Here is a 14,434-nt window from a genome sequence, read left to right as displayed (position 1 = left end):
CCAGGTTTCTGAGATAACTTATTCTAAAAGGAGACATCATAATCAACAATTTTTCAATATCTAAAACTTTTACTGATGCAAAGTGATTATAAATGAAAGCAATTCAAACTTCCCAGTTTAGATGCTTTTAAAATAATTGCACATCTACAAGTGTAAATATAATCACATGTAAAGACAGAATAGGATATGTGGTCATTATTTAAGGTGATCGTATGCATATAAAATCATTCTGTATCTGCAGATCATATTCCATGCTTTACTTTTTAGTTGAACTGCTACTAATATCCAATAGTACTGATACCAGTTAACACACTTAAACATCTTGCCATCCCAAAAGTCTGTCCACATCAATAACTTTGTCAAAGGCTAATCAATCCTGTTAGGTAGAAACAGGAAGATCAATAGATAGATGATTGATAGATAGATGGTTGATAAACAGAAACATAGAAAGATAGAAAATAAGAAGACATAGATGATAGTTTGATAGATTATAGATATAAGATAGATAAATGATTGATAGGTAGATGATAGATATACAGTAACAGATACGGCTGTATGCAAGAGAAAGAAAAATAAAGGGTTAAACACTGTAAAAATACTGATGCTAGTAATTATTCATTACGTGTGGAAGTGGGTATGCACAGAAATGGCTTGGAGATGGAGGATAGTAGGGATTGAGTTCAAGTCTGTGTTCATGAGTGGTAAGCATGTTATTACCCAGTTGTATCACTGGGATAATTACTGACTCCTCTTTTTCTGTTTGAAATATTTTCAGCTAAATATTATACTAATTATATAATTTCAACAGCTATGTTATTGAATAGTATTAAATATTATCACCTAATAAAAATTCCAGTCACATACATCTTCTAGTAAGTTTACCAAACGCAAATCCAAAGACCTTACTGAAAACAGTTCTACAAATCCCTTACAGTTACAGGTGGTACAGCTGAAAGCATGACTATTGTTACATATGGTATACAAGGATTAGTTTGTTTAATTTATCTGAAACTCCACACTAATGCACCAAACAAAAACACCCTTACAGAACAGTGGAAAGGTGAAGAATGTTCCTATCATTTAACATTTCCAATGTATCTAAATACAAGGTAGAAGAAAATGCACACAGGTGGTTTCAGGATGGAGCATGGAATACAGGGATGGAATCCAGGGCTGTGCTCATGCTCTTTAGGCACCCCACAGCTGACTTGTATCACATGCCTTTGTAATTGGTGACAAGGTCTGAATAGGTGGCTGGAGCTGGCTTTGAACTTGCTCTGTAGCCAGAATATTCTGGAAAGGCACAGACCCTCTATTCTCTTTCCACCTTGATATCCTTGCTCTTGACATGTAACAATAACCTACCTTGAAGAGCTTTCTTTATAAAGGTGTATGCACATTCTCTTGCACAGAGACTGCACTTCTTGGACAGAGCTAAAATGCTGAACAAATAAAAGAAGTTGTCATCAATACATAAACTCATGCAAGAAAAGTGATAGAAGGCATAAGTTGTGAGGGGTGGGTAAGAATACTTGAAGGGCCAATAGAAATCAAGATACTTTGTTGAATAGCAACTCCTTTGTATACCAACTTAATGATAATAAAAATATTAAAAAAGAATGTCAATATTCATATGAAAAATTTCCAGTTGTCTTCCTCCTTTTTCCTGGTCCCCAATTCTATAATGAAAACTAAAAACAATAATCAGTTGCCTATTGTTTTGTACTACTTCTCATCTCTCTAGTTTTATTCACATTTTAATGTAAGCCAAGAAAAATGTACATACATAAAAAAGAAACTGAAAATTGTGACAGCAACCAAATATGACCAACAAATAATATCATATTATATATGTGCACTATTATAATATCACTTGCAGAGGTGAGTACATGTAAATTACGTTGAATTCACTTCACAAACCTTCTAGAATTGTTGTTACCTGATATTCTTGCATGGAACTTCAAATATCTTCTCTATATTAAACATAGCAAAGCATATCAGGTTAGTACTATTGATGTGTGTATATATCTATACACACATACTACATATATTATATACACATTTATACCATATATGTAGATGAATATACATATGCACTAATGAACATGTATATGTACATATAAGTAAATATTTGTATGTATATGTATATATATATGTTTCATAAATGCAGTCAGGAGCACTGTAAATTGGTTCTTTTATTTCTTGTTTCCATAATCATGAAATATTACAAAAGTATGCATGTAACTGATTACCAATATTTTTACAAATAAAGATGAATGTTTCCTAACAACAATTTTGTAATTCAAATTGATCTTTCCCAAATACTTAAATTTTAAGAGGCACACTCTAGAAGTAATTAGATTCCACTGTAAAAGCATTGTTTTGCCATCATCGTAAAAGTGCCACTGAAACAAACCAAGTTTTCAGTGAAGTGGAAGCTCCCTTTTCCCTTTTACCTCATCATGAGATCAGAATGAATTACAATTATGCATTTATTTACATTACAAATGAATCCAGGAGGAAGAAACAAAAAAGGCATGGAGTCTATGTAGATAATCTTTAGAAACACAATGGAATGAGAGTGAACCATGTTCCTTTCATTAATTGTTCTCAAAATTGGTAGACATTTCATTTATGCTTCATCTCTGATCATGTTTGCCATCTGTTAGATATAAAAGGTTAAAAAATTAAATGTTCTAGGAACAAAATGAGGCAGTGTTTCAAAGATGCCTATGAGCTTTTAGCCTCTCAGTTTAGGAAAAAATTATTTAAAGGTTAATATAAAGAGGGGAAGGGAGAGAGATTGTTGTACTTCTAATGCCTTAAGAAACAACAGGAATCTCATCTTTGTTACCTGTAATGAAACCTCTCTTTTGATTCTCCAATGGGATTCTTATGTATCTGATATTTCAGAACAACTTATGTTATATTCTTTAACATGAAAGATTCCCAGAGGACAAGCCAAGAAATGTGTTGATTAACTCAACAGCACTGAAATGCTTAATGAAATGTCTGGAGGTTGTGCACTAATTCTCAAGTACAATTTTTATTAATTTTTAAATTTATTTATTTAGTATAGAAACCAGCAAAGCACTTGTGGTTTTGATTTTAAAATACTGATATTAAGATTTCTAAGACATCTATACAGAATTTCAAATTGCTAAGATGTGGAAATTAATTGCTCACCAATTAATTAACTGAGGACAACATCCTGAGTTCAAATTCCAATAAATTCCAATAAAGATAAATATAAAAAGGAACAGACTAAGAAATAACTAGAATCAGAATGGAAATAGAAAAATCATAGCAACAAGCTTAAACATCCATTAGTGGGTGATTGGATAAAAATAAATGAGTTAAATATAAATAATGTAACATTATTTAGGTTTCAAAATGATATCCTAGAATATGTAATTGCATAGTATTCTTCTTTTTTTTTTTTTTTTTTTTTGGCCAGTCCTGGGCCTTGGACTCAGGGCCTGAGCACCGATGGCCCTGGCTTCTTCCTGCTCAAGGCTAGCACTCTGCCACCTGAGCCACAGCTCCCCTTCTGGCCGTTTTCCATATATGTGGTGCTGGGGAATCAAACCAAGAGCTTCATGTGTAGGAGGCAAGCACTCTTGCCACTAGGCCATATTCCCAGCACCATGCATAGTATTCTTGATAAGCATTGGAACAAATACTATTACCATGTTACTTCTGACCTAGATTCAAATATATATTGGAGTTGTGTATACAAAAATTGGAGTTTGAGGAGAATGAGAAGTTATTGATAAGTAGATGCAAAGTCTATATACAAATGAATTCCAACATTCTGTTGCCAGGTATTTTGTCTATAGTTATTGATACCATTTTTATATTTGAAATATTCAGAGGTGGATTTAATATTAATCCTAGTAATTGTGCTCTTTATATATATTTGTGTCTGTATGTGTGTATACAGTATTAGAATTTGAAGTTGAGACCTTGTGCACACACAGCTTCCTTGCTCATTTGGACCTGTAGCATGTAAGCTATGGCTCCAGATGACTCTTGCTGGTTATTTGGAGACAGTCTTCTGTTTAGATTCTCTTTCCTAAGTAGCTAGGATTAAAGATCTGAGCAACTGAATCTAGTCAATCAAATGAACTAGTTTTATTCAGAATTGTTTGGCTGCACAGTAAATTTTATTTTGTAATGGTGCAAGGGGAAATCTAAGTTCTTTCACAACATAGAATTTCACAAATGTTAATCAATAACAATAATTAAATAAACATGGAGTATATTAAAGAGAGTTAAGAATATATCCAGAAGACATAATAGGCATAAACATAAATAAATGCTAAACTACACATCTTAGAACTATTTAATAGTTTCAATAATTACACTGTCTCTGTTTCCTAGAGGTTGGATTATGCAGTCAATGCAAATAACAAATCCTAATCAAAACTATGTTATCTGTAATCCAACCCACATACCTCTCAGTGGATGAATGGATCAAGAAAATGTGGTACCTATACACAATGTAATTCTATGCTATTATTAAAACAATGACTTGCCTCATTCATGAGGAAAAGGAAAGACTTTGAAGAAAGCATACTAAGTGAAGTAAGCCAGACCCAAAGAAACATAAACTCTATGGTTTCACTCATTGGAAACAATTAGTACTTGTCTAGGATAGTCCTAGCAGAGGAGCACAATAGCTCAGTAAAAATGTGCATGTGATCACATAAGATGATGGTAAACAAAATGAACTACAAAATTTGGAAATAAGTGGTTTATCTTTGCTGTTGTTATTTTATAACATACTATATTAAATTATGCCTTTATCTTTTGTCTTTCTTCCCCATGTTTTTACCCCTGATGCCACTGTAATTGATTTTGGTACACTGGTTAGTGTATGTGCATTTATAGCATCTAGGGAAGGGGAACACCAAACTGCAGAGACCAATGTATCAGCAATACTTACAAGACAGTATGCTGTGAATCAAATGCACAACTCGGGTGAGGGTGGGGAGACAACTGGGGAGGGAAGAAAGTGGGAGAAAAATGATGGAGGAGGTAACAAGTTTGATAAGAAATGTACTTATTGTCTTACATATATAATTGTAACCACTCTATACCTTACTTTGACAATAATTTTTTTAAGCTATGTTGTCATAGTCCCACCAAATGTGAGGAAATTCAGCCAGAAGAAAGAAGAGCATCAAAGTAGGTTTTATATGGAACAAAATAGATTGCTATTTTGAAGAATAATTTTCTTTTTATTTTTTTGGTGACAATTTATCATACAAAAGATGAATTTCACTATAATGTTTTCATACCCCTTGTTACTTTATTGCCTTACTACTCCCTTTCTGCTAGCCCACTTTCTCCTCCAAATTTGTCCTCATTCCACTATCTGGTCCACATTCCACCATATTGTTTAAAATAAAAGACTGTAGTTTTAAACAATAATTATTCACTTAATTAGAAAAGTAAAGATATGTGTCCAGCTACGAGACAAGACATGCAGTAAGGAATATAAAACAAGCAACCCTGGGGAAAGATAGCAAATTTCAGAAGCTTTCATTTCAGATGTTCATAAATGTATCTTAATTTCTAAATTCATACACACATGCACTTAATTAGAAAAGATAAGATGCTACATGGAAGATATATGTTGTGGAATGGCATAATAGATGAACACACTACCTTGAGCTCATATATAAAAGTGAGGGCATAGGTGAGAAAAAAGGACCACAAGAGAAACTGGGAGGGACATCTGAGCAGATTTTCCATGACTGGGTTTCTTAAACCATTGTGATACATTTACGAGAACTGTATACCTATCAAGGATGAATTCTGTGCAAACAGTAGAAGCATGTGAAGCCTAAAATATTAGGATCATCATTACTCACAAGGAAAATATCTACACAGACATATGCATGAACATTGGAATGTTTGTTGTCGTAACCGATGATATCAAAGCCAGCCTCTAACACCTTACCAAACATTTACTATATACTACAAAGAATCTTCAAATATTTTTACTATAATTCATTTCTTCCCCTCAAAGAAGTACTCAGAGCACTTCTTATTAGGACTACTACCAAAAAGGCTAATCTTGGAAATATATTTTCTGAAGAATAAGACAATTTTATGAGAGCTAATTCTGGCTTCACTGGACTCCTACTTTATGTAACCTTCAAGAAAAAAATTTTGTTTAATTTTTTCCATGTTCTATGGAGTGCATATTTTACATCTTTGTTCCTCAAGCTATAGATCAGTGGATTCAACATGGGAATGACCATAGTGTAAAAAACAGAAGCCAATTTATCAGTGTCAAAGGAATGAGTGGACTTGGGCTGCACATACATAAATATCAACGTCCCATAAAAAACTATGACCACGGTCAGGTGGGAACCACAGGTAGAGAAAGCCTTGTGCCTTCCTTCAGCAGATTTCATTCTGAGAATGGCCATGAGGATAAGCAGGTAGGACACAAGAACAATCAGGAGAGATGAAAGTAAATTTAGAGCTGCTAAGATTAAAATGATCACTTCAATTTCATGAGTATTTGAACAGATTAATGGTAGCAAGGGCATACTGTCACAGAAGAAATGGTTGATGACATTGTAGCCACAGAAGGATAAGGTAAATATTTTTGTGGTGACAAACAAAGACACAAATGTACTATACAGATAAGGGATTGCTACTAGCACTTGGCATATACTTTGTGACATGATAACAGTGTACAACAGTGGTTTACAAATGGCTACATATCGGTCATAAGACATGGCAGAAAGTATAAAGAGTTCACAAGCAATGAACACTAGAAAGAATGCTAGCTGTGTGGCACATAAATGAAAAGATATTGTGTTTTGATCTGCAAGAAAATTTGCCAACATTTTTGGTCCCACAACTGTGGAATAACCAAGATCTGTAATAGCCAGGTGTCTGAGAAAAAAGTACATTGGGGTCTGTAGCCTGGAGTCCACCTTGGTGAGAATAGCCATGCCTAAGTTGCCCACTGTTGAACTTAGGTAGATGATAAGGAAGAGCACAAACAACGGTGCCTGTAGCTCACGGCGATCAGTGATGCCCATCAGGATGAATTCACTCACCACTGTGAGATTGTCTCTCTCCATACAGGAGTATTAGAAAATCTATTTTGAGTAAACACAACAGGAAAGCAAATAAATGTATGTCAACATTTCTCACATGACAGCTTAACTATATAAGGCTAGAGCATGTGAAATATTACTAAGCCTTAAAATTAAAATCCTCACAATACTCAGAAGTAAAATATAAAGAACATTTTTCACAGTGAGATGCTAATTGTTACTGGTATCTAATGGTAACAGACCTTTCAATTAATAGTTATGCAACTAAGTAGAGTATATACCTTCGAGGATATTCAGAAAATCAAAGTAGAGGAACCTTTGTAGACACATCAGAAGCCTTTGGCTCACTCATAATTTTAGTTACTCAGAAGGCTGAGTTATAAGGATTGTGGTTCAAAGCCAAATTGAACAGGAAAGATTGTGGGACTCATATCTCAAATCAACTGTCAAATATCTGGAAGCAGTGCTGTGGTTCAAAGGGTAGAGTACCAGCCTTTAGTGAAAAAAGCTCAGGGACAGTGCCTAGGCCCTGAGTTCATGCTTTAGTACAGGCACATTAAAAAAGAAAGTACCAGGAAGATGAAAGGTATATTGTAGAAAAGGGAAACAAGGGAAAAATGGAAATAAATAAAGCAAAGAAGAGTACTCAAATACAGCCATTATATTAACATGTAAAATAAAACTTTGTAACTTGAGGGTATGGATGAGATTCATAAAGATGGGGTGAATGATGGAAGGAGTGAAATTGATCAAGATGCATTATACTCATCATCTGAACATCAATATGAAACCTTTCTGTAAAACTACTTAAAAATAAAAAATAGAAATAAAATATAGGTTATATCTAGGGAGATGGTGGCTATACATGCATATATGTGATATATATGTTGTGTGTGTGTGTGTGTGTGTGTGATAATACTGATGCCGCAGAATGAGTAAGTTCAACTCATAAGATCTTGCTCATCCTACCCTCCAATTCAATCACTAAAATCGACAGCATGTTGCTGTTTTAGTGAACTATGTTTAATTTTTCCAAATTACTTTTAACAATATTTTCATACAATTTATATGGACATACTTACGCTTAGCATATGAATACTGAATATAATAAAAAACCATGAATTTTCATCATATCTTAGCTAATAACATATCATATGTTTTATATTTAATAACTATGAGAGATATGAAGATTTCTTTAGAGAGTTAGAAAAAGGAGGCCATTGGCATTGGTTGTACACAAAGAAGAATTATAAAATTTGCTTCAGCTAAAGGGATATAATAGGGGAAATAATATATTTTTAACAATACTATATGAAATTCAGTACCTCACACTTGTTGAGCCAGTGCTGTACTACTGAAGTCAAATATTTTATCCTCTAGTGAAGGATTCAGTACTTGATAGCATGAACATTGTCTGTAAATAAGCAGAAGGGACCAAAGCATATGATTGATTTACATATTAAATTTAAAGCTGCTTCAGGTAATTTTCACATTAACTGTATGGCATGTTGCTTGTTTTGTTGTGGCTACTTTTTCTACTTTTTATTCCGCTCTGTGCCTTGCACACATGCTCTTACATTTAAAACATGACAAAGCATATCAGTCTACAAAGATTAGAGAAGAAACTTAGATAACTTCAATTAGATATTGTGTTCTTCCAGTTATTTGTTTTGTTTAATTTATAATTGTGAGGAGTGAGAAGATTAAAGTATACTTGGTAAGTACCAATTTTTTTGTGTGTGGAAAGGAGAGAGAATTCTTTTTATCCAACCAGATTTCAAATCCAGTAGTCTGAAACAATCACATTTTTATAGCCCATTTTACTGATGAAAATTTGGACTTACTCTGAGATATACTTACTCATCTCCCTCACAAAATAAAAATATTTTATTATTATTATAAAGTTGAAATAGATTAATATTAAACATTAAAATACTAATAATATTAAAATACTGTTTATTGATTTATTAAATTTTTACTGAAATAATTATTTACTAAAATACTATTTATTAAATACTAATATTAAAATACTATTTTTACACTACAACATATAGAGGAAATATAGAGACAACATAAATAAATTGTATCTACATGTGCATTTGAAATGCGTACATATTTGAAATATATCCAGAAACTCTACAGTTTCAGATTCTGTCATTAAAAAGTACATCTTTCCCTTTTTGATTCCTCTTTTCTTACTTTTGCCTTCTTTTGGACATTGCATACACATGCATGAGTATATGTATGTATGCAAACACACAAAGAAATACTTATTTTTGAAAGAGGAATATCTCACCCTAGGCTGCTGAACTTGAGATCCTTCTGTCAGCTTTCCCAGGTCTGGCATTGCATATGTATGCTGCACAACTTGCCTTGAAGATGAGTGAATATTTTTCTAAACATGCAATCACAATGTGGGTTTCCAAAATGCCAACTTTCTCAATCTATTTTAAAATATCTAAAGACAAATATGATTTTTTAAATTTTTTCTTTATGTCAAAGTGAAGTACAGAGGGATTACAGTTACATATGTAAGGCAGTGAGTACATTTCTTGTTCAACTTGTTACCTCCTCCCTCATTCCTCCTCTCCTTTTTTCTCTCCCCCCATGAGTTTTACAGTTGGTTTACACCAAATAGTTTTGTAAGTATTGCTTTTGGAATGTTTTGACTTTTTATCTTTTGTCCCTCGATTTTGATATTCCCTTTCCTTTCTGCAAGAACAGAGGTTCTATTGCATCCAGGAAGCATGAATTAATGGAAATCATAGAAATGAACCCTAAATGGTTATGTACATTAGATAGCCAAGTCACAACCAATGTGAGAATTGGATAAAATACTGTTAATCTAGGACACCCAAGAAACATTATTACCTGCAATGATATGTCTCTACATCAATTTTCTCACTTATTTTCTGATGTAGGTTGTTGAGGGCAATTTATGGACTTTTTTTCCCCCCAGAAAAACTCCCTAGTGAGATGACAGCAATTTATTGTTATCTTAAAAAAAAACAACAAAAAACATTTCAATGATTAATGAAATGCCTGGAGAATGACCACTAATTGCCAGGGACAATTTGTACTCAACTGTGACTTCGTTAATTGATTGTATGAGCATACAGTCCAACTTCTGTGGGGTTTTTTATTGTAATGATTTTAGATATATTAGGATATATAGTCATATGTAGAATAACTTCAAATGATCAAGATTCATTCATGAATGAATGGACAAACAAAACATGGTAGGCACAATTGGCTACCTTAAAACAATATCTTACAATGTTCCTTGAAATGAATTAACCTGGAGGTCATAAGAAATAGAATAAACCAGTCACAAAAATAAAAGGGCATGAACCTACTTTCCAGAGGGATAAGAAATACTCAAACTCATATAATCTGAAAGTAGAATGGCAAGAGCTGAGAAGTAGTTGAAATGAGGAATTGATAAAAAAAGATATTAATGACATTTCAACTAAATAAAATAAATAACTTTGAGAGTTCTGCTGTTAAATATTGTGCCTCTAGTTAATAGTACTGTAGTGGGCATTTTATGTTATTAAGAGCATAAGTCTCATTTTGTTCACAATGAAATAACTAAAAAGCAAAATGAATAGAATACCAATACATGCAGCAAATATAATCTTGATGAAAGACTCTTCAATTAAAATCTCAAATGCAACAGTATACTAAATGAAGTACTGTTACAATCAAAATAGGACACATACCAGGAATGCAAGGATATTTTAGTATAAACAAATCAATGAATGTAGCATACAATATCAAGAAATTAACAATCTCAAAAGATCTATGAAGTATGTTACCAAAACCTCAGTATAATCTCATGACAATGTGGCAAATGAAGTTTAGAAGGATGTCCTTTAACACAATAAATTGTTTTATAATAACCCATCAATTAACATTATGCTTAGAGACAAACACTCACAGTTCCTTAGCTAAGATGTGGAAGAGGACAATGATGCTGGCTTCTGCCTATATTTTTCAACATGTTTCTGGAAATTTCAACTAGACCCATCAGTCAAGACAAAGAAATATAGGAAGGACATCTCGGATGTTGCTAGCGTGGAAAATCCCTCTCCCTCATTTCTAAACGAGAGGTTTGCTGGTGCAGTGTTTTTCATTGGTAAGGTTTCTGGGGATTTTTTGTTGTTGTTGTCAAACACATGTAAAAAAATATTAATACTCTTGACCAGTAAGGTGTCTGCTGAGAAGTCTGCTGTGAAACTGATAAAATGTGTGTGTGTGTGTGTATACATATAACATCTTTTTTTTCCTTATTTATTGTCAAAGTGACATACAGAGAGGTTACAGTATCATACATTAGGCATTGGATACCTTTCTTATACTGTTTGTTACCTCCTCCCTCATCCCCTTCTTCCCCATGCCCCTTCCCCTCTCCCCCCATGAGTTGCTCAGTTGGTTTACACCAGTTTTGCAAGTATTGCTTTTGTAGTCATTTGTCTTTTTATCCTATTTCTCTCAATTTGGGTATTCCCTTTCACTTTCCTAGTTCTAATACCATTATATACAGTTTCCAATGTACTCAGATAAGATACAGTAATAGTACAGGTACAACCACAGGAAGGGGATACAAGAGGATCATCAACAATGGAAGCTACGGTTTCACATGGCATGTTGAATGTAATTACAACAGTGATATAACAGTGCTTTCCATAACATGGAGTTCATTTCACTTAGCATCATCTTATGCAGTCATAAGGGCAGAGCTATTAGTCTCTTGTGATCTTCTGCTGTGACTAACCTAAACCTGTGCTAATTATTCCCTATGAGGGAGACCATAGAGTCCATGTTACTTTGGGAATGGCTCACTTCACTTAGTATAATTTTTTCCAAGCCCTTCCATTTCCTTACGAATGGGGCAATGTCATTTTTTCGGACAGAGGCATAAAATTCCATTGTGCATATGTACCACATTTTCCTGATCCATTTGTCTCCTGAGGGGCATCTGGGTTCGTTCCATATTTTAGCTATGACCAATTGTGCTGCGATCAACATTGTCGTGCTGGTGGCTTTAGTGTGTTCTTGTTTGTGGTCTTTTGGGTAGATGCCCCAAAGTGGGGCTGCTGGGTCATAGGGGATCTCTATGTTTAGCCTTCTGAGGAATCTCCATACTGCTTGCCAGAGTGGCTGAACCAGAAATGCTACAAATCAAAGAAAGGATGGACAAATGGGACTGCATCAAACTGCATAGCTTCTGCAGTGCAAAGGCCATAGCTCGCAAGATAAACAGAAATCCCACAAATTGGGAAAAGATTTTTACCGGCCATACAATGGACAAAGGCCTTACATCTAAAAGATATGCAGAACTAAAAAACTTAAATTCCTGGGGCTGGGGATATGGCCTAGTGGCAAGAGTGCTTGCCTCGTATACATGAGGCCCTGGGTTCAATTCCCCAGCACCACATATACAGAAAATGGCCAGAAGTGGCGCTGTGGCTCAAGTGGCAGAGTGCTAGCCTTGAGCAAAGAGAAGCCAGGGACAGTGCTCAGGCCCTGAGTCCAAGCCCCAGGACTGGCAAAACAACAACAACAACCAAAAAAAAAAACAAACTTAAATTCCTCCAAAACAACATAGCAAAGAACCAACAGCCCCCTCAACAAGTGGGCTAAAGACTTAAAATGAGACTTCTCTTACAAGGAAACGAGAATGGCCAAGAGACATATGAAAAGTGCTCTACATCACTGGCCATAAAAGAAATGCAAATCAAAACAACATTGAGATTCCATCTCATCCCAGTAAGAATGTCCTATATCAAGAAAACTAACAATAACAATTGTTGGAGGGGATGTGGCCAAAAGGGAACCCTACTTCATTGGTGGGAACATATAAAATCTTTAAATAGTTACCCAAAGGGATTTCAATTAACTTTCACTTTGGGAGTGCAGTGCATGCATATTGATCTATGGCTCCTCATCTATCCTTTTCCCTCACCTCCGCAACCCCACCCATCCCATCCACTCAAGTTAACCTGATTGCATTCAGAAGAGGGAGAGACTACAGTTATAATATTGAGTATACATATGTAAATTGGGAACTTCTGGTTTATATTTCTTGTTTTGTGTAATTTGCGTTAAAAGGATTTACTATCTTCATGATGGAGCCATGTCAGTGCCATGCCTTGGGAAATCAGTAATGAATGCTCCGTTCTGAACCCAGCAGCCACTGGGGCAGGGACCAAGGACTGTGTTATACGTGTGCTGCTTTCAGGACCTGATTAATTCACAGATTTCAATCTCTTTCTAGAAACTAAACACAGTTAAATTTATGAGATTTTATAAGTTTATTTTCTCTAAGTTAGACAGTCAGTTCTATGAAAAGAGGCTGTAAACTGTAATATGGACCAAATACACACACACACACACACACACACACACACACACACACACAGAGAGAGACAGAGAGAGACACACAGACACACACAGAGTCATCTGTGAGGATGTATATATACATATATAGTCATATGGCAGAATAGAAACCAACCTATTATATATTAGAATAGGTATTTCTGATAGGAATAAAATATCTACAAATTTAGCTAGAATCATGTATTTAGACATTTAGGAAGCAGTAATCCATTAGACAAAAGCAGGCAGAAAAGGGTTCAAATTGCTAAAAATATATCTAAATCAACCAGCAAAACAAAATACCCTGGACGATTGTGTAGCAAATGCCAATTGGTACACCATTCACAGTCACCTTATTGAGCAAAAATTGAGCACAATTTGATAAGGAATTGAAGCCTCGCAATGCTGATTAGCAACATGAGTTAGTAGATGGTCTTGACCTCATAAGTCAATGTGAAAACACCCATGAGCCACAAGAAGGACTATAATATCACAAGATTGAATAGAAGCACTCAAACACTTTCATATGACTGATTTCTTTTTCTCACCATTCTACAAATTCCACAAATGAAGTATGATTTTTACAGCTCATAGACACACATACATCACATCTGTGGACTAGAAATATTTTTAAAGTATCTGAAAATATCACAGTAATATTAACTCTTCCTTTATATGAACTATCCTTCATAGCCACACAGCATACTGCTTTCCTATAGTTACTGATCTTTACTCCTAGACCCTTTCTTTTTTACACAAATAACTTGCTCAAGTATTGTATTTGTATCTTTCTTCCAAAGGAAGGCAAAATATTTCCCCTGTTTTGTTCTCATAGGTGTCCATGGCATTTTGCACTTTGACTAGAAAAATGAAAGTGAATCTTTAAATGCAGGTTGAGTTTATGTGTGTATTGTACTCAATATTCTAAGAACCAAGTGCACCTCCCATCTTGATTTGTGGGACTTACA

The 14,434-nt window shown here is 34.4% G+C and overlaps 1 protein-coding gene across 1 annotated transcript; it reads right to left on the bottom strand.

Annotated features, from left to right (window-relative positions):
- Positions 1 to 6,155: 6,155 nt before the first annotated feature.
- Positions 6,156 to 7,109, bottom strand: LOC125361502 (olfactory receptor 8K3-like). Its single transcript, XM_048360005.1, has one exon. The coding sequence runs from the start codon at positions 7,107 to 7,109 to the stop codon at positions 6,156 to 6,158; it is 954 nt and encodes a 317-aa protein (XP_048215962.1).
- Positions 7,110 to 14,434: the final 7,325 nt, after the last annotated feature.

The sequence above is a fragment of the Perognathus longimembris genome, chromosome 13 (assembly GCF_023159225.1).
Source record: "Perognathus longimembris pacificus isolate PPM17 chromosome 13, ASM2315922v1, whole genome shotgun sequence".
In the NCBI taxonomy this organism is placed as follows: Eukaryota; Metazoa; Chordata; class Mammalia; order Rodentia; family Heteromyidae; genus Perognathus; species Perognathus longimembris.
Note: the sequence above shows the minus strand (reverse complement) of the source record. Positions and strands in the feature narration are given on the sequence as shown.

Bases quoted from the DNA above. Each gene is read 5' to 3' on its own strand.
- LOC125361502 (XM_048360005.1), bottom strand. From the start codon at position 7,109: ATGGAGAGAGACAATCTCACAGTGGTGAGTGAATTCATCCTGATGGGC.